The sequence below is a fragment of the Antechinus flavipes genome, chromosome 6 (assembly GCF_016432865.1).
Source record: "Antechinus flavipes isolate AdamAnt ecotype Samford, QLD, Australia chromosome 6, AdamAnt_v2, whole genome shotgun sequence".
Classification (NCBI taxonomy): Eukaryota; Metazoa; Chordata; class Mammalia; order Dasyuromorphia; family Dasyuridae; genus Antechinus; species Antechinus flavipes.
In genome coordinates this window covers 171,098,653-171,125,316 of record NC_067403.1, presented here as the reverse complement: position 1 = coordinate 171,125,316, position 26,664 = coordinate 171,098,653, and the positions used below count along the sequence as shown (strand labels likewise).

The 26,664-nt window shown below is 36.5% G+C and overlaps 2 protein-coding genes across 6 annotated transcripts in view; both read right to left on the bottom strand.

The window, feature by feature from the left end:
• The window catches only part of LOC127541232 (sulfotransferase 1B1-like), a 63,267-nt gene that overhangs the window by 22,583 nt on the left and 14,020 nt on the right, over window positions 1-26,664 (bottom strand). The gene's annotated exons all lie outside the window — the stretch shown is intronic.
• Window positions 2,768-26,664, bottom strand: part of LOC127541234 (sulfotransferase 1 family member D1-like) — a 37,975-nt gene continuing 14,078 nt past the window's right edge. For 3 of the 5 annotated variants that reach the window (XM_051966443.1, XM_051966444.1, XM_051966442.1), the window contains exons 4-9: window positions 25,848-25,973; window positions 23,170-23,267; window positions 18,739-18,865; window positions 9,266-9,360; window positions 7,718-7,898; window positions 2,768-4,007 (exon numbers count right to left, since the gene is read on the bottom strand). In XM_051966443.1, coding sequence (XP_051822403.1) covers window positions 3,895-4,007; window positions 7,718-7,898; window positions 9,266-9,360; window positions 18,739-18,865; window positions 23,170-23,267; window positions 25,848-25,973 — 740 coding nt within the window. In that variant the 3' untranslated portion in view covers window positions 2,768-3,894. The remainder of the gene's footprint in view (window positions 4,008-7,717; window positions 7,899-9,265; window positions 9,361-18,738; window positions 18,866-23,169; window positions 23,268-25,847; window positions 25,974-26,664) is intronic. The other 2 variants (XM_051966446.1, XM_051966445.1) reach the window with 1 other exon arrangement.

The window sequence follows — 26,664 nt, the reverse complement described above, 5'->3', positions numbered from 1 at the left end:
TAAAAATAACCTGGGAAGAAAAACAAAAATGCAAGCAGTTCACACTCATTTCCCAGTGTTCCTTCTCTGGATGTAGTTGCTTCTATCCATCATTGATCAATTGAAACTGAGTTAGATCTTCTCTTTGTCGAAGAGGTCCACTTCCATCAGAATACATTCTCATACAGTATCGTTATTGAGATATGTAATGATCTCCTGGTTCTGCTCATTTCACTCAGCATCAGTTCATGTAAGTCTCTCTAGGCCTCTCTGAAATCATCCTTCTGGTCATTTCTTACAGAACAATAATATTCCATAACATTCATATACCACAGTTTATCCAACCATTCTCCAACTGATGGACATCCTTTCATTTTCCAGCTTCTAGCCACTACAAACAGGGCTGCCACAAACATTTGTGCACATACAGATCCCTTTCCCTTCTTTAGTATCTCTTTGGGATATAAGCCCAGTAGAAACACTGCTGGATCAAAGGGTATGCACAGTTTGATAACTTTTTGGGCATAATTCCAGATTGTTCTCCAGAATGGTTGGATTTGTTCACAACTCCACCAACAATGAAGTGTCCCAGTTTTCTCACATCCCCTCCAACATTCATCATTATTTTTTCCTGTCATCTTAGCCAATCTCACAAGTGTGTAGTGGTGAGATGTCCCTTTTCTATGCAAGCCAGACCCCTCTGTCTGAACAGGGGACCCCATTCCATCCTGTCTTCTCTAAGTGATTGCTTCCTCTGTCATCTCTACTCTCCCTTCAATCTCTCCTTTTCTATCTGCTGTGCCCCTGTTGCCTATAAACATGCCTGTGTCTCCCTCCTTCTCAAAAAACTCTTGACTGATTCATCCTTCCCTGCTACCTATCATTATGTATCTTGTCTTACTTTCATGGCCCAAGTCCTTGAGAATAGCATGTCAGTCAGTGCTCAACTTTCCTCTTGTTCTCTTTGTTTCTCTGTTGTCTTGCTTCCCACCTCATCAGCTTTCTCTAAATTTACCAATGGTTTCTCAATTACTAAATCTATGACCTTTTCTCAGTTAAATTGCAGAGAAGATTGTAACCTCTTAGTTTCTGGTTGTCCAGTGGTTGAAGCCCCTTGGACGTGGTGCCAAAAGGTATTGGTGTTATCTCCCTTGCTTCCACACATTATTGCAACTGTGATCTTCCTCCATTTTCACCACAGTGTGCTCTAGGGCTCTTGACCACTACTCTTGCTATTGACTTATTCCAGGACTTATTTAGCATAGTGTCTGGCATATAATAGGTGCTTTATAATGTTTACTATATTGTAGAGTTATATTGACTCCTGAAATTATCACTGATGAAAGAAAATCTTTAAAAAAAATTTTTGGAAGAAACTTGTAGAGAATGGGTCCACTGAATTGGCTCATTGCCAACTGCTGTCCAAATGCCACCAATGAACATGTAAGCCCAAGTATTTCAATGACAACATTGCCTTTCCACTATCCTAGACCACTGGCCCCACTTCCATTCTAGCCCCTGCAGTTATTATTGAAAAAGGGAATTCCTTTCAATCTCCCTTGTGAAAAGGGGTCTACCATCCATATCATAATTAATCCAAATTATTGATTACCACCAACAGGGCAGACAAGCCATTCTGGCTAGAATAGCAAAATAAACATAATGAGAAAGGAGTTGTATTCCTTTTCGAGTCAAATCACTGTTATCACCTCCACTTGCTTAATCTTAAATCTAGTTGAATAAAGCCTAGGACTCAGAACCTAAGATCCTTTGAAAAGAAACACCTTTTATACCACTGGTGACCACTGGCCATCAGTATTAATAGTTGGCAGAAAGCTTTGGACTCAAATGTGAATAATCTGAATCTTTAGAATAGTGAATAGTGGTCCTTTTTCTGAACTTTCATTATTCTAACAATTGATATCTCAACATTTTGCTTTGTTCTTTTACTATTTCTTATGTGTTTTGCCACTCAAAGAAGATTATGAGCTTTTTTGAGGGCAGGGACTATCTTATGTTTTCTTATCCTCCATGTTGCCTAACACAGGGCTAAGTACAGTCTCACACACAGTAATTACTCAGTGAATTAAGTAATTTGATTAAAAGTTGTTAGGATTCTTACAAAGTGATAAGTTGGTTGTCTAATTTAGCATGATACTTAATAAGTTCTCTAGCTCACTAATGTATTTAGCATACATTGTAGTTCATACCTATGGAGAGCATATATAAGCTAGGAGTCTCAACTAGGATTGACTTCCTGGAGATTCACAAGTCCAGGAGATTCACAAGTTCAGTGGGGGAGATTCACAAGTCACAGCTCCCACAATCCCACTCTCGGAGGAGGAGTCAACCTTTGAGTTCACACTTTTAAGAGATCAGCTATAAGAAGCTTTTGAAGCCTCAGCCAGGAGTCAGCAGAGGAGATTGAGAAACCAGAAACTGCCATTGGGCAGAACGGGGGATTTGGAAGAAGAGAGGCTGAAGCTGGAAGTGGCAAAGGATTAGCAACAGGAGCTCTTGGAACCAAAGAGAGAGATAGACCTCTAAGAAAGCTAACCAGGCTATTTTGGAAGAGACGATAAAGGATTGGATTTTAATCCCTGGCTGCATTTGAGGTGATTATTACTCTGAACTGAAATTAAGGCTGCCTCCAGAAGCTCCCCAAGAAATCTGTTCCCAGAGAATGATTATACTTTAGAGAAGAGAACATCACAAAAAGTACTGATAAATGCTTACTAAATAATTTCTGAAAGCTGTGTTCTGAGAATATAACAAAGAAATCTTGCCATTTTTGGTATTTGTTCTCTATATTTATTTTTTGTTACTTGATATTATTTTATATTATCATTGTAGATTATCCATGGAGAAAGTAACTATCAAAACATTGAATTGTTGTAAGATTATAATGCAGTTATCTTGATTAGCTGAAATAGGTTATTGGGCCACCTGAGGGTGAAGCTATCTATTACTTTTCTTGTGTAGACTCTTAAAAACTCATTGATTTGACACACACCAGTTTTCATGGAAGGAGACAGTAATGATTTGGGGAACTAGTTTTGTTGAAGGTTGTTTTTGAGTTTCACTGATCTCAAAGCTTCCCTCATGCTGAGATTTTCTTCCAGCAAGAGACATCATTTAATCCTTTCTACTACTTATACAATTAAGTCTTGAAGAAACAAGGTAGCATACAACTATAATTGACAGTTTTGATATCTGTGGCAGAGAGATCAAAATGGGATCTCAAATTAACTTGAAAACATATGATGTAAAAACAGTATAGGAAATAATTAAGACAAAGTCAATTGAGTAGGAGAGATACAAAGATGCTGAACTTTGTTAAGAGAAAGTTATATAGGTGTTTAGGTGGCCACTTTGATTGGGAACTTGGTGGGCCCTAACTAGTGAGGAATTCACTTCTGGCATATATTCTATCTTTTGGTAATTTCCACTTTAAACTAATAGTCTTTGTTAAAGAGGTACATTTTAATTCTACTGAATTCCATAAGCTATCAAACACAACACAAATTAACTTTGAAAAGTTTATAACCTTTTAAAATCATCAATCTAAGAAAATTTCAACCTTCTAAATTTTTTTTTGCTTCTGGACAAGGACCCATTGTTCAACTCTAGTTACAACATTGTACAATAGGAAAATGTGTAATTGGGTGCTTTTAAAATCATTGTTTCATGATTTAATTCTTTAAGATAATATAAACATTTGAGCAGACAGTTTATTAGGAAATCTTGGAAATCATTCTTTACATCTTCTGATTTAAACGTTAGGACTTTTCTCAGCAATATCTATATAAAGTGCTAAATCATGCAACTGTAGAAGCTCAAAGCCTATACATATTATTGATAGGTGTTTTTCTTCTTGCAAACATTTGAGAAGTTTGGAGGGAAGAGAGACATTCCTTAGATCTCAGACCGAAACTTCAGTGTAGTACCTTCCATTTGTTGGTTATAATATTTTTCGAATCTCTCATACTGGGCTACGGTGAAATGATTCTTCCAGTCACCTGAAATCCCTGGCAGAAAAGAAAGGTTAGACTATTAAACCATTGTATCACTTTCACATCAAACCATTTTTTGTCTGTTTTCCAAATCATGGCCCAAATCTTGGATTTTGATTTCAGAACCTTGCTTTACCTATTCTCCCTCATTCCTGTGGCTTTTCCAACATATGACTTAAATAGCTCTTGGACCATCCAGTAAAAGACTCTGGGATTTAAAATTTGAACAGTTTCATTTTCTTGCTATTTTATTGAACCCAGATATGGAAAATGAAGAATTCAAAAAGGTTTCCACCAAAATCCTTTAGAATGAAAATGGATGAAATATGGCTTTAAAAAAAGGTAGGCTAGCTGCCCTGGAGGGTATTTGAATATCATCACCATTTCTCTTGGTTATTGTTGTTCAGTCATTTCAGTACTGTATAACTCTTTGTGATCCTATTTTAAGGTTCTTTTGGCAAAGACTCTGGAGTGATATGTCATTTCCTTCTCCAGCTCATTTTACAGATGAGAAAATTGAGGCAAAAAAGGAGTAAGTGATGTGCCCAGAGTCACTCATCTGGTACGTATTTGAGGCCCAGATTTGAACTCAGGAAAATGATGCTTTCTATTTCTAAGCACAATGTTTTCTTCACTGCACTAAGGATTCCTTCAATCTTTTCTTTTAGCTTGGATATCTGTAGATAGCAGAGAGAATTATTAACATAATACCATTTAATATTCAAATAATCTTTAGCAGTAATACACAATGTTTCTAAAGTCATAGTACGATTTTAAGCCTTAAATTAATAGGCTTGTTGTTGTTCAGTCATGTTCAACTTTCCATGGCCCCATTTGGAGTTTTCTTGGCAAAGATTCTGGAGTAATTTGCCATTTCCTTCTCGAGCTCATTTTACAGATGAAGAAACTGAGGCAAAGAGAGTTAAATGAGTTCCCCAGGATCACACAGCTAGTCAGTGTCTGAAGCCAGATTTGAATTCAGGAAGGTGAGTTTTCTTGATTCCAGGTCAGGTACTTTATTCACTGTGCTATCTAGTTGTTCCCAATTTAATAGTTAAATATTATATATATATATATATATATATATGTTTGGGGCTAGATTTAACCTTTAATCTTTTTGATTCCTGGTCTTGCACTCTGTCCTAGACTCCAGATCTACCCAAATTATCTAGGAAAATTGCAGCAAATCCCAACAAGGAACTTTATTATTTTAATAAGTATGTAAAAGTATGAGTTGAATATTTCCATATCTCCAAATTTGCTCAAGCAAATATCCTTGACAGCATATTTTTATATTTCTCCCATTAGATTTAAGTGTCGTTTGTTTCTTTTTGTACTCCCATGTTTAACATAGTACCCAGAATATAATAGGCTCTCTCTTTGTCTCTCTGTCTCTCTGACTTTCTTTCTCTCTGTCTCTGTTTCTGTCTCTCTCTCTGGCTCTGTCTCTCTCTGTCTCTCTTTCTCTCTCTTTCTGTGTGTCTCTGAGTCTGTGTCTGTCGGTCTGTTGGTCTGTCTCTTATTTGAATTTCTGGACAACAATAGTAGAACACAACTGAACTTGGCTAATCCTCAAATCCCCAGAAGGTACTCTAAGCTCCAAGTCCCATAACATTTCTTGATTGATTCTTGTTGCCTTATTGTGTCATTCATTTCCATTTGTTCAATTCTGAATTTTAGTGTTATTTTATTTATTAACTTTTTTAAAACTTCTTTTTGTATTTGTCCAATTGAATTTTTGAATAAGTTGTTTTGTTCTATGGAATTTTTTTCCATTTCACAAATTCTGTTTTTTAAGAAGTTATTTTCTTTTTGTTTCACAAATACTGTTTTTCTGGGGGGGAGGGGTGTTTCCTTTTTCCAGTTTATCAAATCTATCTTTTAATGAGTTATATGCCCTTTCCATTTCACTGTGTCTATTTTGTATTGTCTTTTCCAGACTTTCTTGCAAGACTTTCATTTCCTTTCCCTATTTTTCCTCTACCTCTCTTAAGATCCTTTCTAAGTTTTTCTAGGAGAACTTTGTGTGATGGGGATCAGGTTATTTCACCCCTTGGAGCTTCATTTGGAGACAATCTGCCTTTAATCTCCTCAGAGTTTGAAATCTGTTCTTCTCTTTCACCATAAAAGCTTTCAATTTTTATAGTCCTTTTTACTTTTGTACTCATTTTTTTTTTTAAAGTTAAGGTCTGCCTTTAGGGTGGGAGAGGTTTTCCAAGAAACAGCACTTTGTCAATGCTGATTCACTCCTGGTGCTGGCTCTGCCATATGGAGTTGTTAGAGTCCTGGGGCTCTGTGCTGTCTGCCCTGGTGTTTGTGGTTGAAGTCTGCTCAGCTAGCCTGAGACTGCACTGTTCCAGGACTCTGAGCTGTCTGTGCTGGTGTTTGTGGTCAGCTGCCCAGGGCTCACTGTTCCTCTCCTGCTTCCAATTGAAACAGACTTTCTTTGGTCCTCTTCCTCCCACAAACTCTCTGCCCCGTGGAAGTCACACTGCCACATTGAAACTGCTCTGGCCTCTGGCTCTGCTCTGTCTGTGCTGGCATTTGTGGTCAGCTGTTTGTGTTTCTCTGCTTCTCTCCCATTTCTGATTGAAACAGATCTTTTCTGCTCTGTTTCCTCCTGCAAATTCTTTGCCTCGGGACACTAAGCTATCTGTGCTGGCTTTTATGCTCAGCTTCTTATGCTGGCTTCCTCCCTCCTGTTTCCAATTGAAACATACCTTTTTTGGCAATCTTTGAAATTATCTCCTGCTGATAATTGTTGCACTCCCTATATTTATGGGTTCTGCCCATCCAGAGCTAATTCAGAAGCTGTATTTTGTAATTATTGTGAAGGTTATAAAAGAAAGCCAGAGAGAAATATATGCTGTCTTCGCCATTTTCTGCCCCATACCATTTCAACCACCTATCCATCCACAACTTTTACTGAAAATATGCTAACTATATAAATTAAACACATATGCATGGGCAATTCTTCAACAATGCCCTTGCAAAGCCTTGTGTTCCAATTTCCCCCCTTTTCCCTACTCCCTCCCCTAGATGGCACAACTTAGTTATTTTATCAATGAGAGAGCTGCTCAGGGAAGTATACCCACCATCCCCCAGCTATTCTTGCTTCTATTTCTTTTACAGCTACTGACACTCTCTTGAATGAGGAAACCCAGGTCCTTTCAGTAGCCCAAGGTGTCTTGCTTTAATAAAGGATCTCAGGGAAGACCCTGGTTGGGATATTGGCTTTGTATGCCAAGGGGAAGTTCTCCCATGAAGGCTTCCCAACAGATAAGATTTATGGCAGTAAAGAAGTTTGCTATAGAATATTACTTTGAAGTTGTATTTTTCTTCTTGCCCCCTCATCTTATTACTCTCATAGCATGTATAAGTGGTATATTGAATCGAGCACCAAGCCTGGAGTCAGGAAAACCAAAATTCACAACCACCCTCAGACATTTACTGGTTGTGTGACCCTGGGCAAATCACTTAACGCTGTTTACCTTGGTTTCCTCATCTGACAAATGAGCTGGAGAAGGAAATCTTCATCAAGAAATGCCCAAATGAAGTCACAAAGAGTCAGACATAATCAACAATGACTGAAGAACAACAAAAAACCACTCATGGTTATTATTTCTCCCCCCCCCCCCCACTCCTGCCATCATTAGTTTCATGAAACTTGAGGGCTGGATTAGATGAGCTTTAAGATAATCTTTGAATAAGAGTGTTCCTCTTACCCTTTCGCATAAAAGGAGATATTTTGTGGTTCATTTCATCTTCTGGCACCATGGTATAATTGACTGTTGGGTTGTCTTTCATTATCTCGAAGGAGGTGTGATAGAGGATTTTATTCACAATCTCTTCTGGGAAATCCTTTTCCAAGAATTTCAGTATTTTCAATAACTCACCTTTTGGGTCCTAGAGAATCATGGAATGATAGGATTTTAAAGTTTGCATTATAATGGCTAGGTATCTCAACTCATACTTCAGAGAAATTCCCCATTGTAACATAGACAACAAATGGCTATGCAGTTCCTGTCTGAAGATTGCCAAAAAAGGAACCCATAATTTTTCAAAGGGGCTCATTCCATTTTGGGATAGCTCTCATTTTTAGGAAGTGTTTTGCTGGGATCATACCTAAATTACTTTCTTTATGATTTCTACTTGCTTCTGTTTGTATTCTTTTGGACAAAAAAAAAAACACACGAAAACTTAGTTCTTAATGAAAGCCCTGCAAATATTTGAAGACAGCTTATTAAGTTCTCGCAAGTCTTTCCTTATCTAATTTATCCTGTTCCTTCAAGGGATCATTATGGCCTCAAGGCCCTTACTCTGAATATTCTCCAGTTTATCAAAATCCTTCTAAAATGGAGGACCACATTCCATATGGCTGCTTATGGCACAATACAATTGTACTTACATTTTCCCATTCTTAGAAGATATGCTTCCCTGATTGAAGTTGAAGACATTATTAGCTTTTTGGGAGCCACATACCTTCTGATTTATATTGACCTCATGGTCCACTAAAATCCTTCAACTTTCTTTTTTAAAGAAAAAATTATTTTCTCTGTCATTTTGGGAAGATGGCAGAGTGTATCAAAAATTTCCAAGGTCTCCAACTTTTTTCTATAAACAGGACATCACCAGAAAATGAATGTAGAGTGGCAAAAATGAAGGGATAAAGCAATTGTTTTAATCAGACAACTTGAGGGGGCCTCAAGAAAGATACATCTAATCATGTCTCCCATCTTTTATATGGAAAGCTGATATATGTTTTTTGTGACTGAAGCATAGGATTTTATATTTATGCTTACTGAATTTGAACTTGTTGGAGTCAGTCCAGTACTTTATCCTGTAAAGGCCCTTTGGGGTCCTGATTTTGTTTTCTAGGATGTTAACTACTTTTCCCAATTTTGAGTCATCTCAAAATTGGATGAACATGACATCTATGATTTTATTTGAGGCATTGATAAAAATGCTGAATAACACAGGGTAAAGCACAGATCTGTGGGGCAACCCGCTGGAGTCCTTCTGGGATATTGGTGTTAAACCATGAACAATAACTCTTTGAGTCTGGTCATTTCAACTAGTTTTCAATCCATCTAATTGAATATTCATGTCTAATTCATCTCTCTTAATCTCCACAAGCAGAGTATGAGATACTTTGTCAGAAGAAGATAGATCATAGGATAGTTGTATCTGAAAAATTATTTATTGAAGAGCGTTTCAAGGGAAGAATGGAAGTATGTAGAGTTTCATATGGAAAAGGGTTGTTTTTCTCTCACCTCCTTCATATCTTCATAGAAGAGGTAGAGGATACGGTAGTCCTTCTTCTTCTCCCACCAGCCCTTCACATGGTTATACCAGGAACCATAAGTCACTAAGTTGCAAAAGATAAGACATTCGGGGGAATAAAGGTTTTGTAGGAAGGAAAGATTTTAAAAATCCACCCACATTTCTTGTTTTTTTTTTTTTTTTTTTTTTTTTTTTATTATGTCATGTTAATTTCCTTTTTTTTTTTTTTTTTTTTTTTTTTTATAATAAATTTTATTTTATTTAATAATAACTTCGCATTGACAGAATCCATGCCAGGATAATTTCTACACGACATTATCCCTTGCAATCACTTATGTTTCGTTTTTTCCCCTCCCTCCCTTCTCCCCCCCCCCCAGGATGGCAAGCAGTCCTATATATGCTAAACATGTTGCAGTATATCCTAGATACAATACATATTTGCAGAACCAAACAGTTCTCTTGTTGCACAGGGAGAATTGGATTCAGAAGGTAAAAATAACTCGGGAAGAAAATCAAAATTGCAAATAGTTCACATTCATTTCCCAGTATTCCTTCTTTGGGTGTAGCTGTTTCTGTCCATCATTTCTCCAATGAAACTCAGTTAAGTCTCTTTGTCAGAGAAATCCACTTCCATCAGAATACATCCTCATACAATATCGTTGTCGAAGTGTATAAAGATCTCCTGGTTCTGCTCATCTCACTTAGCATCAGTCCATGTAGGTCTCTCCAAGCCTCTCTGTATTCATCCTGCTGGTCATTCCTTACAGAGCAATAATATTCCATAACGTTCATATACCACAATTTACCCAGCCATTCTCCAATTGATGGGCATCCATTCATTTTCCAGTTTCTAGCCACTACAAACAGGGCTGCTACAAACATTTTGGCACATACAGGTCCCCTTCCCTTTTTTAGTATCTCTTTGGGGTATAAGCCCAATAGAAACACTGTTGGATCAAAGGGTATGCACAGTTTGATAACTTTTTGGGCATAATTCCAGATCGCTCTCCAGAATGGCTGGATTCGTTCACAACTCCACCAACAATGCATCAATGTCCCCGTTTTCCCGCATCCCCTCCAACATTCATCATTGTTTTTTCCTGTCATCTTAGCCAATCTGACAGGAGTGTAGTGATATCTCAGAGTTGTCTTAATTTGCATTTCTCTGATCAATAGTGATTTGGAACACTCTTTCATGTGAGTGGTAATAGTTTCAATTTCTTCATCTGAAAATTGTCTGTTCATATCCTTTGACCATTTATCAATTGGAGAATGGCTTGATTTTTTATAAATTTGAGTCAGTTCTCTATATATTTTGGAAATGAGGCCTTTATCAGAACCTTTAATTGTAAAGATGTTTTCCCAGTTAGTTACTTCCCTACTAATCTTGTTTGCATTCGTTCTGTTTGTACAAAGGCTTTTTAATTTGATATAATCAAAATTTTCTATTTTGTGATTGGTAATGGTCTCTAGTTCATCTTTGGTCACAAATTTCTTTCTCCTCCACAAGTCTGAGAGATAAACTATCCTATGTTCTTCTAATTTATTTATAATCTCGTTCTTTATGCCTAGGTCATGGACCCATTTTGATCTTATCTTGGTATGTGGTGTTAAGTGTGGGTCCTTGCCTAATTTCTGCCATACTAATTTCCAGTTATCCCAGCAGTTTTTATCAAATAATGAAATCTTATCCCAAAATTTAGAATCTTTGGGTTTGTCAAACACTAGATTGCTATAGTTGACTATTCTGTCTTGTGAACCTAACCTTTTCCACTGATCAACTAATCTATTTCTAAGCCAATACCAGATGGTTTTGGTGACTGCTGCTTTATAATATAATTTTAGATCAGGTACAGCTAGACCACCTTCATTTGATTTTTTTTTCATTAATTCCCTTGAGATTCTCGACTTTTTATTGTTCCATATGAATTTTGTTGTTATTTTTTCTAAATCATTAAAATATTTTCTTGGAAGTCTGATTGGTATAGCACTAAATAAATAGATTAGTTTAGGGAGTATTGTCATCTTTATTATATTTGCTCGGCCTATCCAAGAGCACTTAATATTTTTCCAATTATTTAAGTCTGACTTTATTTGTGTGAAAACTTTTTTGTAATTTTGCTCATATAATTCCTGACTTTCCTTTGGTAGGTAGATTCCCAAATATTTTATGCTATCAACAGTTATTTTGAATGGAATTTCTCTTTGTATCTCTTGCTCTTGGATTTTGTTGGTGGTGTATAAGAATGCTGAGGATTTATGGGGATTTATTTTGTATCCTGCTACTTTGCTAAAATTGTGAATTATTTCTAATAGCTTTTTAGTAGAATCTCTGGGGTTTTCTAGGTATACCATCATATCATCTGCAAAGAGTGATAGTTTGGTTTCCTCATTGCCTACTCTAATTCCTTTAATCTCTTTCTCGACTCTTATTGCAGAGGCCAGTGTTTCTAATACAATATTGAATAATAATGGTGATAGTGGGCAACCTTGCTTCACTCCAGATCTTACCGGGAAAGGTTCCAGTTTTTCCCCATTGCATATGATGCTTACTGAAGGTTTAAAATATATGCTCCTAACTATTTTAAGGAAAAGTCCTTTTATTCCTATGCTCTCAAGTGTTTTTATTAGGAATGGCTGTTGGATTTTATCAAATGCTTTTTCTGCATCTATTGAAATGATCATATGGTTTTTGTTTGGTTGGTTGTTGATATAGTCAATTATGTTAATAGTTTTCCTAATATTGAACCAGCCCTGCATTCCTGGTATAAATCCTACTTGGTCATAGTGTATTATCCTGGGGATGATTTTCTGTAATCTTTTTGCTAATATTTTATTTAAGATTTTAGCATCAATATTCATTAGGGAGATTGGTCTATAATTTTCTTTCTCTGTTTTCAGCCTACCTGGTTTAGGTATCAGTACCATATCTGTGTCATAAAAGGAGTTTGGTAGGACTCCTTCAATCCCTACTTCTTCAAATAGTTTATTTAGCATTGGAGTTAATTGATCTTTAAATGTTTGATAGAATTCAGATGTAAATCCATCTGGTCCTGGGGTTTTTTTCTTAGGGAGTTGATTGATAGTTTGTTCTATTTCTTTTTCTGAGATAGGAGTGTTTAGGATATTTACTTCTTCCTCTGTTAGTTTAGGTAAGCTATATTTTTGGAGGTATTCTTCTATTTCATTTAAGTTGTCGAATTTATTGGCGTAAAGTTGGGCAAAGTAACTCCTAATTATTGCTCTAATTTCCTCTTCGTTAGTGGTGAGTTCTCCCTTTTCATTTTTAAGACTAACAATTTGATTTTCCTCTTTCCTTTTTTTAATCAGATTTACTAAGGGTTTGTCTATTTTGTTGGTTTTTTCATAGAACCAACTCTTAGTTTTATTAATCAATTCAATAGTTTTTTTACTTTCAATTTTATTGATCTCTCCTTTTATTTTTTGAATTTCAAGTTTAGTGTTTGATTGGGGGTTTTTAATTTGTTCCTTTTCTAGCATTTTTAGTTGCAAGCCCAATTCATTGACCTTCTCTTTCTCTATTTTATACAAATAGGCCTCTAGAGATATGAGATTTCCCCTTATTACCGCTTTGGCTGCATCCCATACATTTTGGTATGATGTCTCATTATTATCATTTTCTTGGATGAAGTTATTAATTATGTCTATAATTTGCTGTTTCACCCAATCATTCTTTAGTATGAGATTATTTAGTTTCCAATTATTTTTTGGTCTACTTTCCTGTGGCTTTTTATTGAATGTAATTTTCAATGCATCATGGTCTGAAAAGGATGCATTCACTATTTCTGCCTTACTGCATTTGAGTTTGAGGTTTTTATGTCCTAATATATGATCAATTTTTGTATAAGTTCCATGAACTGCTGAAAAGAAGGTGTACTCCTTTCTGTCCCCATTACATTTTCTCCAGAGATCTATCATATCTAATTTTTCTAGTATTCTATTTATCTCTTTGACTTCTTTCTTATTTATTTTGTGGTTTGATTTATCTAATTCTGAGAGTGCAAGGTTGAGATCTCCCACTATTATAGTTTTACTGTCTATTTCTTCTTGCAGCTCTCTTAATTTCTCTTTTAGGAATTTAGATGCTACACTACTTGGTGCATATATATTTAATATAGATACTTCTTCATTATTCATTCTACCCTTTAGCAAGATATAGTGCCCTTCCTTATCTCTTTTGATTAGATCAATTTTTGCTTTAGCTTGATCTGAGATCAGGATGGCTACCCCTGCTTTTTTGGCTTCACCTGAAGCATAGTAGATTTTGCTCCAACCTTTTACCTTTAACCTGCATGTATCACCCCGCTTCAGGTGTGTTTCCTGTATACAACATATTGTAGGATTCTGGCTTTTAATCCATTCTGCTAACCGCTTCCTCTTTATAGAGGAGTTTACCCCGTTCACATTTATGGTTAAAATGACCAATTCTGTATTACTTGCCATCTTGTTGACCCCGGTTTATGCTTTTCTCCCTTCTTACTCCCTTACCCCCTCCCTTACCCCCCTTCCCAGTATTAAGCTTGTGAGCTCCCCTTGCTTCTCACAGCCCTCCCTTTTTCAGTATCCCTCCCCTCCCCTTAGAGTTCCCCCCCCCCAACTTACCCCTTTCCCTCCCAGTTCCCGTATTCCCTTCCACTTAGCTTATTCCTTCCTTTTTCACTTTTCCCTTCTCACTTTTCAATGAGGTGGGAGAAGTTTCACCATAGATTGAATATGTCTAAAATTCTTCTCTTACTGCCAATTCTGAAAGCAGTAAAATACTCACTATTTTCATTCCTCTCCATTCTTTCTCTCAGATATACTAGGTTTTCTTTGCCTCTTCATGAAATGTAGTACCCCCACTTTCCCTTTTTTCTAGTACAATGTCCTTTCCTCAACTAGTTTCTAGAACAAGGTATACATGTATTTTTTATACATCTTTACAGCCGAAATATAGTTCCCAAGATTAATCTTTACCTTTTTAGATTTCTCTTGAGTTCTGTGCTTGTAGATCAATTTTTTGTTAAGTTCTGGCTTTTTCATCAGAAATAGATGAAATTCGCTTATTTCGTTGAATGACCATCTTCTTCCCTGGAAAAAGATGCTCAATCTCGCTGGGTAAGTTATTTTTGGTTGCATACCAAGTTCCTTAGCCTTTCGGAATATCATATTCCAGGCCCTTCGATCCTTTAATGTGGATGCTGCCAGATCCTGGGTGATCCTTATTGTGGCTCCTTGATACTTGAATTGGGTTTTTCTAGCCGCTTGCAGTATTTTTTCCTTTGCCTGAGGGTTCTGGCATTTGGCCACTATATTCCTTGGTGTTTTGATTTTAGGATCCCTTTCAGTAGGGGATCGATGAATTCTTTCAATGTCTATTTTACCTTCTGTTTCTATGACTTCTGGGCAGTTCTCTTTGATAATTTCCTGGAAGATAGTGTTCAGGCTTTTTTTTTCATCATACTTTTCTGGAAGTCCGATGATTCTCAGGTTGTCTCTCCTGGATCTGTTTTCCAGGTCTGTTGTCTTCCCCAGAAGGTATTTCACATCCTTTTCCATTGTTTGATTTTTTTGGATTTGCTTGACTGATTCTTCTTGTCTCCTCGAGTCATTCAATTCCAATTGTTCGACCCTGATTTTCAGTGAGGTATTTTCTTCACTCACTTTTTTAAGATCTTTTTCTAATTGTCCAATTGAGTTCTTTTGTTCTGTGGAATTTTTTTCCATTTCGCCAATTTTGTTTTTTAGAGAGCTGTTTTCTGTTTCCAGTTCACCAATCCTATTTTTCAAGGATTTGGTTTCTTTATCCACTCTCTCTTTAACTGACTTCTCCAGGCTCTTTTGCCAAGCCTCCCTCTCCTTTTGCAGAGCCTCCCTCTCCTTTTCCCATTTTTCTTCTAGCTCCCTTGTGAGAGCCTTTTTAATTTCCTCCATGAGATTCATCTGTGCTGAGGGATATAAGGTCTCCTCCTTCGGGGATTCACCTGGGGACTGTTTGTTTTTAGTCTCCTCAGGGTTTGGAGTCTGCTCTTTATCTGTATAAAAGCTGTCCAGGGTTAAATTCTTTTTCAGTTTCTTGCTCATTCTGTCTATTTATCAAAGACAAACTATCAAAGAAACAGAAGGAAAAAAAACCCCTTGAATGGAGGCTGCTTTCTTTGGGGGAGGGGCAGGGTATTCGTGAGGCACAGGTCCTACTGTGCTATGGCGCCTGCGCACTGAGATCCGAGCGCTCTGAGATCCGAGCGGGCTAAGACACTGTGGGGGAGGGGTGGCCAGGTCCCTAGAAACTCCAGCTGTTTGGGATTGTATTCTTCACCCCCGGTGTTTTTAGCTTCTCTGCTGGGCTGCTGACTTGCTCCTATAGCAAAGCTCTCACCGCAGAGACGGCTGCGGTCCTACCCCCTCTCTGCTCCACCCGGTTCTGAGCTGCTATCTGTGCTCTGGTTGCAGCTGCTGCTACCCGCAGACTGCTTCCAAATACCGTCCCCGCCCTCGCGCAAAAACAGACCTTTCTTGACGAGTCTCAAGGATGGTTTCTCTTGGTAAGTAATTGTATGGTTTTTTTTTCAGTCGAGCATTAATTCAGAGGCATGAAATGAAATGAATAGTGAGAGAAAAACACGGAGATTACACAGAAGTGTATTTCCTCTCCGCCATCTTGGCCGGAAGTCCCCCCACATTTCTTGTTAATGTCACCATCATCATGTCATCCCATTTTAATTCAAGAAGCATTTATTAAGTGCCAACATGTTGAAAACACAAATTTTAGGGATATAAAGGAAAAAACAACAAGGAGCTTGTTTCCTCAAGGTACCTATATTTTGCTGGTGTAATACAATATGCCTCAATTGTTTGTTGAATACTGATACAATTAAGGCACTATGTTCTAGGAATAAGAAAGACATATTCTTAAAAATAAGCAGTCTGTGCTCAATGTGTTAGCAATCTAGATGGAATGCATAAGTTCTTTACTTCTCTGGGATTCAATTTCTTTATTTTTAAAACAGAGGGTTGGATTGGATATCTTCTTTGGAACTCTCCAGTTCTAGATTTAGGAGCTTATGCAAAAAGTTGGGACTTAAGCAGAGCTTTGAAGGACAAGTAGAACTTAAATCCTAAAAGAACATGGGGAAGGACATTTTATACAGGTAGAACATCATGAACAAGAGCAAAAATATTAACCTGTCTAAGACAGACTTGGGAAGAAATGAGTAGAGCCATTTTTGATGGAGGAGATCTGGCAGTGAGTTACAGAAGCGATGGTTGGGGAGACAGTCTAGGGAAGATTGTGCAATGTCTTGAATGCCAGTGTGAGGATAAGGTTCCACTGATTATTGCATCAGTTAAAAGTAATTCCCTTTGTTAAGTAAAATCATCTTTTTGATTGACAACCAGAATTAGTGTACACGAATCTAAATATATAGGCTTTATTCACATTCCATTTTGATTTTGAAATTCAATCAAAAAAGTGTCCATATCTAATTTGTTGGGGCAGGTAAGTGGCACCATAGTGCATAGTGCAGTGGAGTCAAGAAAACTCATCTTCCTGAGTTCAAATTTGACCTCAGATACACTGGCTCTGGAGAAGTCACTTAACCCTATTTGCCCCAGTTTCCTCATTTGTAAGGTAAGCTGGAGAAAAAATGGCAAAGTACTCCAGTGTCTTTGCTAAGATGGGATCATTCATAGTCAGGACTAAAAATGACTGAACAACAATAACCTCATTTGTTAAGGTTATATAATTACTTTTAAAAGAATAAGATAATCAATATAGTCTCTCCTGTATATTAGACAAAGCAATCTCTCTTTTATTGTGTAGCAACTGAGTTAAGTTTTGCAAAACGTGGAAAATTTGAGAAGGTACAGATTGGAGGCAGGAAGACAAGTTTGGAAAATTTTGAAACCTTCCAGGCATAAGATGAGGGTGTGTATTAGGGTAATGAGAATGAATTTTGGCAAATTATTGTGAAAAATGTTGATCTATAAGTTCTGATTATTTACAACACCTGTTCTATTGGGAAGGGATATCATAAAATATTATTTTTGTTTATCATGTTCACTTCTTTTTAAAATTTTTCCTCCATTTAAAAATTCATTTATTTTTAATACACATTGTTTTAGGAAACATGTTGAGAAAGTAAAATGAGAACAAAAGGGGAAAACCATGGGAGAGAAGGGAAAAAAAAAAAAAAAAATAAGTGATCATAACCTTTGCTGATTTTTATTCAATTCTCTATAGTTCATTTTCTGGATGCACATGAAATCTTTTGTTCTTTTTCTGGATGCACATGGAATCTTTTATCCAAAGTCTATTGAGTAGATTTTTTTGAATTTTCTTCATTTTTATAACAATAATATTAACATTTGAATAGTGTTTTCAGTTTTGCAAAGCATTTTATCTTTAAAAAAAAAACTTCTCATAACAATCCTGGGGAATCAGATGGTATCCTTAATTGACAAGTAAGGTTGAGAGAGATTAAGTAACTTTTTTTTTTTTTTTTTGCTAAGACAATTGGGGTTAAGTGACTTACCTAGATTTACACAGCTAAGAAGTGTTAAGTATCTGAGGCCAAATTTGAACTCAGATCCTCTTGACTTCAGGCCTGGTGCTCTATCCACTGCACCACGCAGCAATTTTAATTAGGTAACCATTTAAGATCACAAAGTGTCTAAGCATGGATTTGAATTCAAGTCTTCCTAAATCCATCTCTAGCATTCTATTCATTATGCCATCAACTATGCCCTTATTTCCTCTCTAAGAACATAGGAAATAGATAAAGGACATCAGTCAACATATATTAATTCCCTGTGAATTCCATGTCCCTTTATTCAATCATTCAATCACTGAGTATTTTTTACTTTTGAGCTCAGATCCAATGAATACTTAGTCTTTTCCCCACCTCTTTAAAAAAATAGCTTTTTATTTGTCAAAATACATGCAAAGATTGTTCTCAACACGCACTCCTGCAAAACCTTGTATTCCAAATTTTTCTCCTCCCTTCGTCCTCCCCTGCACAGCAAGTAATGCAATACAAGTTAAACATGTTCAATTCTTCTAAACATATTTCCACATTTATCATGCTATGCAAGAAAAATAAGATTAAAAGGGAAAAATGAGAAAGAAAAAAACAAGCAAAAAGATAACAACAACCAAAATAAAGGTGAAAAAACTACTTTGGGATCCCCATTCAATCTCCATAGTCCTCTCTCTCTGCAGGAGGATGGCTCTTTCCATCACAAGTCTATTGGAATTGCCTTGGATCACCTCATTGTAGAAAGAGCCACGGCCATCACAGTTGATCATCACAAAATTTTGTTGTTGCTGTGTACAAGATTCTCTTGGTTCTATCCACTTCATCCAGCAATAATTCATTTAAATCTTCCCAGACTTCTCTGAAATCAGCCTGCTCCTCACCTCTTACAGAACAATAATATTCCATTACTGAATAGTTAGTCTTACCCTTTCCAGTCATATATTCCTCCAGAAACTCCTCCCAAGTACCAGGCTCTGGGAACATCTTTGCCATCTTATGAAAATAATAGTAAGAGACAGCGACATCCTTAGCATTCCGTGCTACATAGATCATCTGTGGGAAGAAATGGGAGATTTGTGGAGATTAATTAGTATTCTTTTAAAAGAAGATAATTAAGTGACTTCAGTAACAGATGTTGCCCCTTCCTACTTTCAGATATAGGCTTCTATCTCTGTCCTCTGACAAAGGCCTTCATAGCTGTGCATTAGTACAGCATGGAGAGGAGGGGGCACCATTTTCAGGTCTCCAGGAATGTATTATAGTCAATTCGAATTGCCTTGAGAGAAGTGATTTAAATTTTCAACATGAGAATTTATATCTGAAATATTGGCAAAAGGCTACAAATCAGGATTAGGTTTATTGTTTTCTTGTTGTTGTGTTTATATTTAAGAGAATATTGAAGAAAATGTTAATAATATAGATTAATTAAACTGAAAAGTGGGTTCAAACTACATTTTTTTCCCTGTGGGATTGTTCAGTTGTTTAAGTCACGTCTAACTCTGCGACTTCACTCGGGGTATTCATGGGAAACATTCTGGAGTGATCTGCTGTTTCCTTCTCCAGTTCATTTTACAGATCAGGAAACTGAGGCAGAGGGTTAGGTCACTTGAGCAGAATCACCTAGCTAGTAAATGTCTAAAGTTGGAGTTGAATTGAGGCCTGACTTTAGACTCAAGAATTATATCCACAGAATCACCTAACTGTCCTCTACAACTCAGTTATTAAACATTCACCATTATACTACTGCATGTGTGTTTTTTTAACAAAAAAAATTATGTCATCACAACTGTAAATGCTCCACTATGAAAAGGTCCTCGCTAACCAGAATCCAATTAAATTATGAACTTCAATTAAAATCTTTTTCTGCTTTCTATTTGTAGGAAAAAGAAGCCAACCATAAGAAATTAAATCTAACACCAGAGATTCCATTTAAAAGAAAAGAAAAATCCAAATACTGCTGGCATAGTTGAGAATTTTATAGATAAGGCTTATGCTTTGGGAGAGAAGTGGATGAACTGACTAAAGTCCCTCTTCACCCTATGATTTTGTGATTCTATGACAATACATATTTTCTACTACAAAAGAACTATTGTTCTGTGGAGTGTGTAGACTTAGTTTGTATTTTGAATATGAAATATTAATTTTTTTTCTTACATGTCATTCTCTTACCTCTCTTCCCTGAAAACAAAAGCAAGGAGTGTTTTTGTATGCCTGGCACAGTATCTATCACAAAATAGGCATTCCATCCCAATTTGTTGAGTTTTGAAGTTTCAAGATCTGATTTTTAAAAGTAAAGCGGTCAGTTTTCATGACTCAGCAACTTACTCTTGAAAGTTTGCAAAGCTCTTTACATAAAGTAAAAATTTTATTCTTTCAACCCAGTAAGGTAGGTGTTAATATAATTTCCATTTTACACATTTAAAAAACTGAAGCAGACAGAGGTTAACTAGAATTTTAGGAAGGATGGAACTCAAGTCTCTCTGATTCTAGATCTAACACTCTATCCTTTAGGACACCTAGCTCTAAGTATAGTATTTTTTAGTTTTTTGATGACTACAATGCTTTGATATTATTATTTTGATATAATAGGGGTTGCCAGGTCTTCTTTTCTCATATGCTCTGACAAGAAGACAACACCATGGGAACATTCAGGGTAGAGTTGAAAAGAGAAAGAACTTCTGCTTCCACTCTCTACTTTTTGTTTTCCTGAAATAACACATGCCCTGAACTCTATCTCAAACTTCCTGTGGGAAGCAGGGAGTAGGGAGGTAGTTCTATGACCTTTTTTTCTCCCTTTAAATAAAGACTGTTGATTAGGCAGCTCTTCCTGTGCAGTGGCCACTAAGGGTGTTCCATTGCCTTCTCAAAGACTAGGTCCTTCAGATGTACCAGAACTGTCTCTGGAGATAGCCCAAAGGCAGTTATCCCATTCTACCAAAAGAATGACATTAAAGGCACTGCTGTCATTAAAGAAAATGCTAATTGTTTCAATACATTTTATTTATTAAGTTACAAATGTTGGCTACTATATGATGTTTTCAAACATTTATTCATCTATTTAATAAGTATTATTTTTTATTATGTGCCAGGCATTGTGCTAGACGTCCAAAGAAAATAACAAAATATCTTCTACTTTTTTTTCCTTTTTTTTTTTTTTAACTTTTTATTGACAGAACCCATGCCAGGGTAATTTTTTACAACATTATTCCTTGTACTCACTTCTGTTCCGATTTTTCTCCTCCCTCCCTCTACCCCCTCCCCCAGATGGCAAGCAGTCCTTTACATGTTAAATAGGTTACAGTATATCCTAGATACAATATATGTGTGCAGAACCGAACAGTTCTCTTGTTGCACAGGGAGAATTGGATTCAGAAGGTATAAATAACCCAAGAAGAAAAACAGAAATGCAAGCAGTTTATATTCATTTCCCAGTGTTCTTTTTTTGGGTGTAGCTGCTTCTATCCATCCTTGATCAATTGAAACTGAATTAGCTCTCTTTATCGAAGAGATCCACTTCCATCAGAATACATCCTCAAACAGTATCGTTGTTGAGGTATATAATGATCTCCTGGTTCTGCTCATTTCACTTAGCATCAGTTCATTTAAGTCTCGCCAGTCCTCTCTGTATTCATCCTGCTGGTCATTTCTTACACAATAGTAATATTCCATAACATTCATACACCACAATTTACTCAACCATTCTCCAATTGATGGGCATCCATTCATTTTCCAGCTTCTAGTCACTACAAACAGGGCTGTCACAAACATTTTGGCACATACAGGTTCCTTTCCCTTCTTTAGCATCTCTTTGGGGTATAAGCCCAGTAGAAACACTGCTGGATCAAAGGGTACACAGTTTGATAACTTTTTGAGCATAGTTCCAAATTGCTCTCCAGAATGGCTGGATGTGTTCACAATTCCGCCAACAATATATCAGTGTCCCTGTTTTCCCACATCCCCTGCAACATTCTGCATTGTCTTTCCCTGTCATTTTAGCCAATCTGACAGGTGTGTAGTAATACCTTCTACTTTTAAGAAAGTTACATTCCTTTGGGGGAAAGTGGCACACAAAGAAAATTAAATAAAAAATACAATAAATACAAGGTAATTTTTTATAGAGAAAATCTATAAAGGAGTGAAATTCTGTAGGACCTGGAATATCAGCTAAGCCTTTAAACAAACTAGGGATGTTGGGGAAGAAGTGAATAGGGAGTTTATTACAAGCACAGGAGACAGTTGGATTACTCCAGAAAGACACAAACTAGATAAAGAATAACCCCTAAAGAAATAGAAGGCCACAGGAGTATAGATTTAACACTTCCAATTTCCTCATTTTAAAAATGAGGAAACTGAGGGAAAATGAGATGAATGAACTCAGCAAGGGACATAGGGGTAATTTAGCACCACGGACAGCAAAATGCATGGTTTTGCTGGAATTCAGTGAATGAAGAAACATTATTTGTACTATGGGCTGGGAAAGTGGGCTGGAGATAGATTTTGAAGGGTTTCAAAGATGAAGTAGAAGAATTTTTATTCATCCTAGAGTTCAGTGGTAGTCTAATAAGCTTTTTTTTTTTTTTTTTAAATTGAGAAGTGATCTGCTTGGACCTGTGCTTTAATAAAGCTGTGTGTGGAATGATTGGTAGGAGTGTCCAATAGCAAGTGACTTTCCAGTTAGGAATATCTACTATTGAATAGGTTCCATTCAATTGAATTCCATTCATATATTTTAAAAGTATCTACTATGTGTCAAGCATGGTGCCAGGTATTAGGTACCAAAATGGTAAGGAAATATGGAAAAGGCTTTATTCTAAAGAGATATTATTTAGGGGAGAAATTACCTTCATAAGAGCTTCTTGACTCAAAGTGACAGCTATTTTATGTCACATACTCATGTAGAAGCTAAATGCTGTTGTGGAATGATCCCTAGCAAGAGAAGCAGCTTGGTGGCCCGGTAGATGGAGCACTAGAACTGGGACCAGGAAAGTCTAAGTTCAAATCCATACCCACACATTTTCTACCTGCGTGACCTTATGAAAGTCTGTATCAATTTCCTCCCTGGAAAAATGTAAATAATAATAGGATCTACTTCCCAGGATAATTGTGATAATAAAATGAAATACTCTTTATAAAGTGCTTTGCAAAGCATAAAATGCTATATAAAATAATAGCCATTTAAAAAATTCTGTACCTTTGATTCTGTGAATCTCTGATTACATGGATGCCATCCCTATAGACAAGATCTTATGTAATTGTCTCTTCCCTGGGAAGGAATATCTCTTCCATTTATGGGAGATGGAAGGCCTGATTAGAGAAGGCCAGCTTATCAGCCTCCTCTTTCCTTTCAAATTGATTACCTTACAGTCATTCTTCCACAGAGAGGGAGGAAGGAGTTCCACTGGCAGATGGGTTTTCACTAGGCGTGGGGACTTCATTTCTTCTAATTTCTTTACACCTGTAAAGTGTGGAATGAAATGACAAGATTGGCAATGATTACTTCTGTCTCTTCATGTCTCTTCTAGTCCAAGTCATCATTAGCATGTTCTTTCCTTGTTATAGTTCATTGTATAATTAATATATTACAGAAATTTAATTTTATGGTGTGGTTGATGTTTTCCCTCACCTTCTTATTTAAAAAAAAACAACCTAAGTTTAATTCTGCAAATCCATGGTTTGTTGCATCATTTTTCTCAGAGTCTCTTGAAATTAATTCATAGATTAGAATTGGAATCAACATGGAGGTTATTTGGTTTGTAGAAGATAGAGGTAAAATCCTCCTGTTTTACGGATGAAACTGAGACTATAAGTAAGTTGCCCAGGCTCACCCAGGAATGCTAGTCCTCTAAATTTAAAAACTAGTGTTCTTGATGCTCTGCTCCATTTCCTTCTTCAGAATGCACTGATTCTATAGATTTATTGGACAAAACTGCACTTTATTACACAAAGCTTTCATAGGATATAGGATGTTTCATTTGGCTAAGTTTAAACTAATGTACTGGGACCAAACCTGCCTGGGAGGCTAATAGCACTATTTAAATATCTTTATTTTTGATGGTGATTTGGTGGTAATTTGGCATAAAATCTTAGTGCCTTAGGAACAAAGAGAAGAGAAGAACAAGAAATTAAATAAGCATTAGGATATCAGGAGTACAATATTTTAATTAAATAGGGAGCCAGACTTGAAATTGGGAACAGTCAGATAGCTTCAAATGCTACTTAATAAAGACATACATGCCTATATGTGTGTGTGTGTGTGTGTGTGTGTGTGTGTGTGTGTGTATAATATATGTCTATGGGCAAATCATTTAAGTGTTTCATGACCCATGTATATGCCAAAGTCAGCTTATATTTAGAGCTAATCTCTTTTTTTTTGTGGGGGGAAGGGGAGGCAATTGGGTTAAGTGAGTTGCCTAAAATCAAACACTAATAAGTGTCTGAGGCCAGATTTGAACTCAGATCTAGGCTTGGTGCTCTATCCACTACATCACCTAGCTACCCCTTAGAGCTGGTCTTCTTCAGGGGAGAAAGGAAGGAAACAAGTACCTATTATGTAGGTTCTGTGCTAAATACGTTACAGATATGATCTAATTTGATCCTCCCAATAACCCTCCATGATAGATGCTGCTATTTTTATCCTCATTTTGCAGTTAAGGAAACTGAGGCAGACAAAATTAAATGACTTGCCCAGGGTCACACAGATAGTGTCTGAGACCAGATCTGAATTCATGAAAATAAGTCTTTCTGACTTCAGGCACTATGCCACTTAGTCATATATCCAAATCCACCTATTAATAATGTTTAGTCTTATACTCAGCTTTTACAGTCTTTTTTCAGCTATTTTTCTAAACATTTACCTGAGAAGCTTATAGGTGTTTCAGCAATAAATATTTTCTTACTTAAAAATACTGCCATTTGGGCTTTAAAGAAAGCCTTACCAAGTCTATTTTACAAATGGAGAAATTATGGGGAAATTGATTGCTCATGAAGTAAGTGAATATTTGCTTACATTTCTATAACACCTTAGTCAGGCCGTAAACCATTCATACAAACATATGTCCTCATGTTTATCCTGTTAGGGCTGAGGAAATGGGCCTAGTATTCTTTTTCGTTTCATAGCTAATACTGGTCAGAGCTTGGCACACTACTTCAGTGTCAAAATAGGCTTTGAATTCCCAATGCCAAATCCAGCGCTCAATCCCCTATGGCAGCTGCTTTTCAAATGAAATGGAGGGAAATATAAATTAGACAGAGTACAATTGGCCATAGAATGGTTTGAAGATGTGCAAAGAGCTACCATTCGTTCTCTGAGACAGATGACATTATCTATCTCCATTTTATAGATGAAAAAACTGAGGCTGAGAGATGTTAAGCGATGTGCTCAGCACCAAAGTCCTCAGAACTCTCTGAGGTAGACTTATTCAGCCTTCCCATGCTAAGCCTAGTGTTTATCCTTTCTGTTATTTAACTGGGAAACAAGTTATGGGACAAGTTTTGATAGCATTAGGAAATGACAGAAAGCCTGGGCCAAGCTTCAGAGAAGAGAATCTTAAGCAGTGGTGGTTTACGGGCTAACAAAAGCCAGGGGAAGAATGTTTTTATTTGAGAGATCTGTGGAGAAACAAAGACTTGGCTTGAGTTCTTGTTTTTCCTGGGGACAGCACTTCTTTCTATTAAAAATATGCAATGTTTCATAAGTACATTCAAGATTTTCCTTTAGGATCTGAACAAATGTCTAAAAATCTTTACATCTGAATTTAGGAGATGATGTACTTCTTGGCCAATGACTGCCCCCTTACTGTTCCCTTTACTATCAAGTGGTTGCAGAATGAAGGGAAAAAATTTGTTGCTATTATCTGATGATTAAATTATTATAATTTATCATTTTCTCAAATTATATTTGATTAGCTTCCTATACTTTTTTTAGCTTTATAGACTTTTTTTCACCATATTTTTCATAAAAAAATCTGTGTTAGAGATGATTGGAAGAGTATGATAATGGTTGATTTCTTCTAATATATACCTTAACTAGAAATACCATTTAAAAATTCAGGCACTATCAGTTCCATAAGAGGGATCCGATTGAATATAGCATCTCGTTTGCATTTCTCTACATCTCCATTGTTATAGATCAGATCCAAGATTTCACTGACCCAAGTGGTACCTGAAAAAGTAAATTATAGAAATTATATTTATTAAGTTAAGAAGAAGACTTTATTTCAGTTTTATGGAAGTATGTTTATTAAAGAAAAAAGCATTTTCACACAAGGAACCTGCAGGCAGCTAAGTGGCTCCATGGACAGAATACTGGTACTTGAATCAGTAGGACCTGAAGTCAAGTCCCATCTAAGATTCTTATCTTCTGGGTGAGTCTGGGAAAATCACTTAACCCTTGTTTGCCTCAGGTTTTCTAATTTGTAAAATAATGATAGTAATGGCACAGACTGGCAGGGTTGTTGTGAAGATCAAATGAGATAAATTTGTAAAATGTTTAGACAATTCCTGGCACATAGTAAATGCCATATAAATGTTAGCTATGCTTTTTATGAACGAAATTGCTTGAAAAATTTATGCTAAAATTAAAAGTGGGTAGAAAGGGGGCTCAGCAATGCTTTTGATTATATAGCACTGAGGTCCCAGATCTAGTTGGTCTTGAATTTGTCAAACTGCTCTTATAAAACATAGAAAAATCAATTAAGATCATTCAAAATCAAATGAAGTACCCAGTACTGGAGAATACAAGTTACTAGTATTGCAGGTACAAAACTCTTCTGATTGGTTGACTAATACAAGCCAATTAATAATCCATTTGAGCTAATTAGGATGAAACCTTTGCTTGTGAGATACTTGTGTAT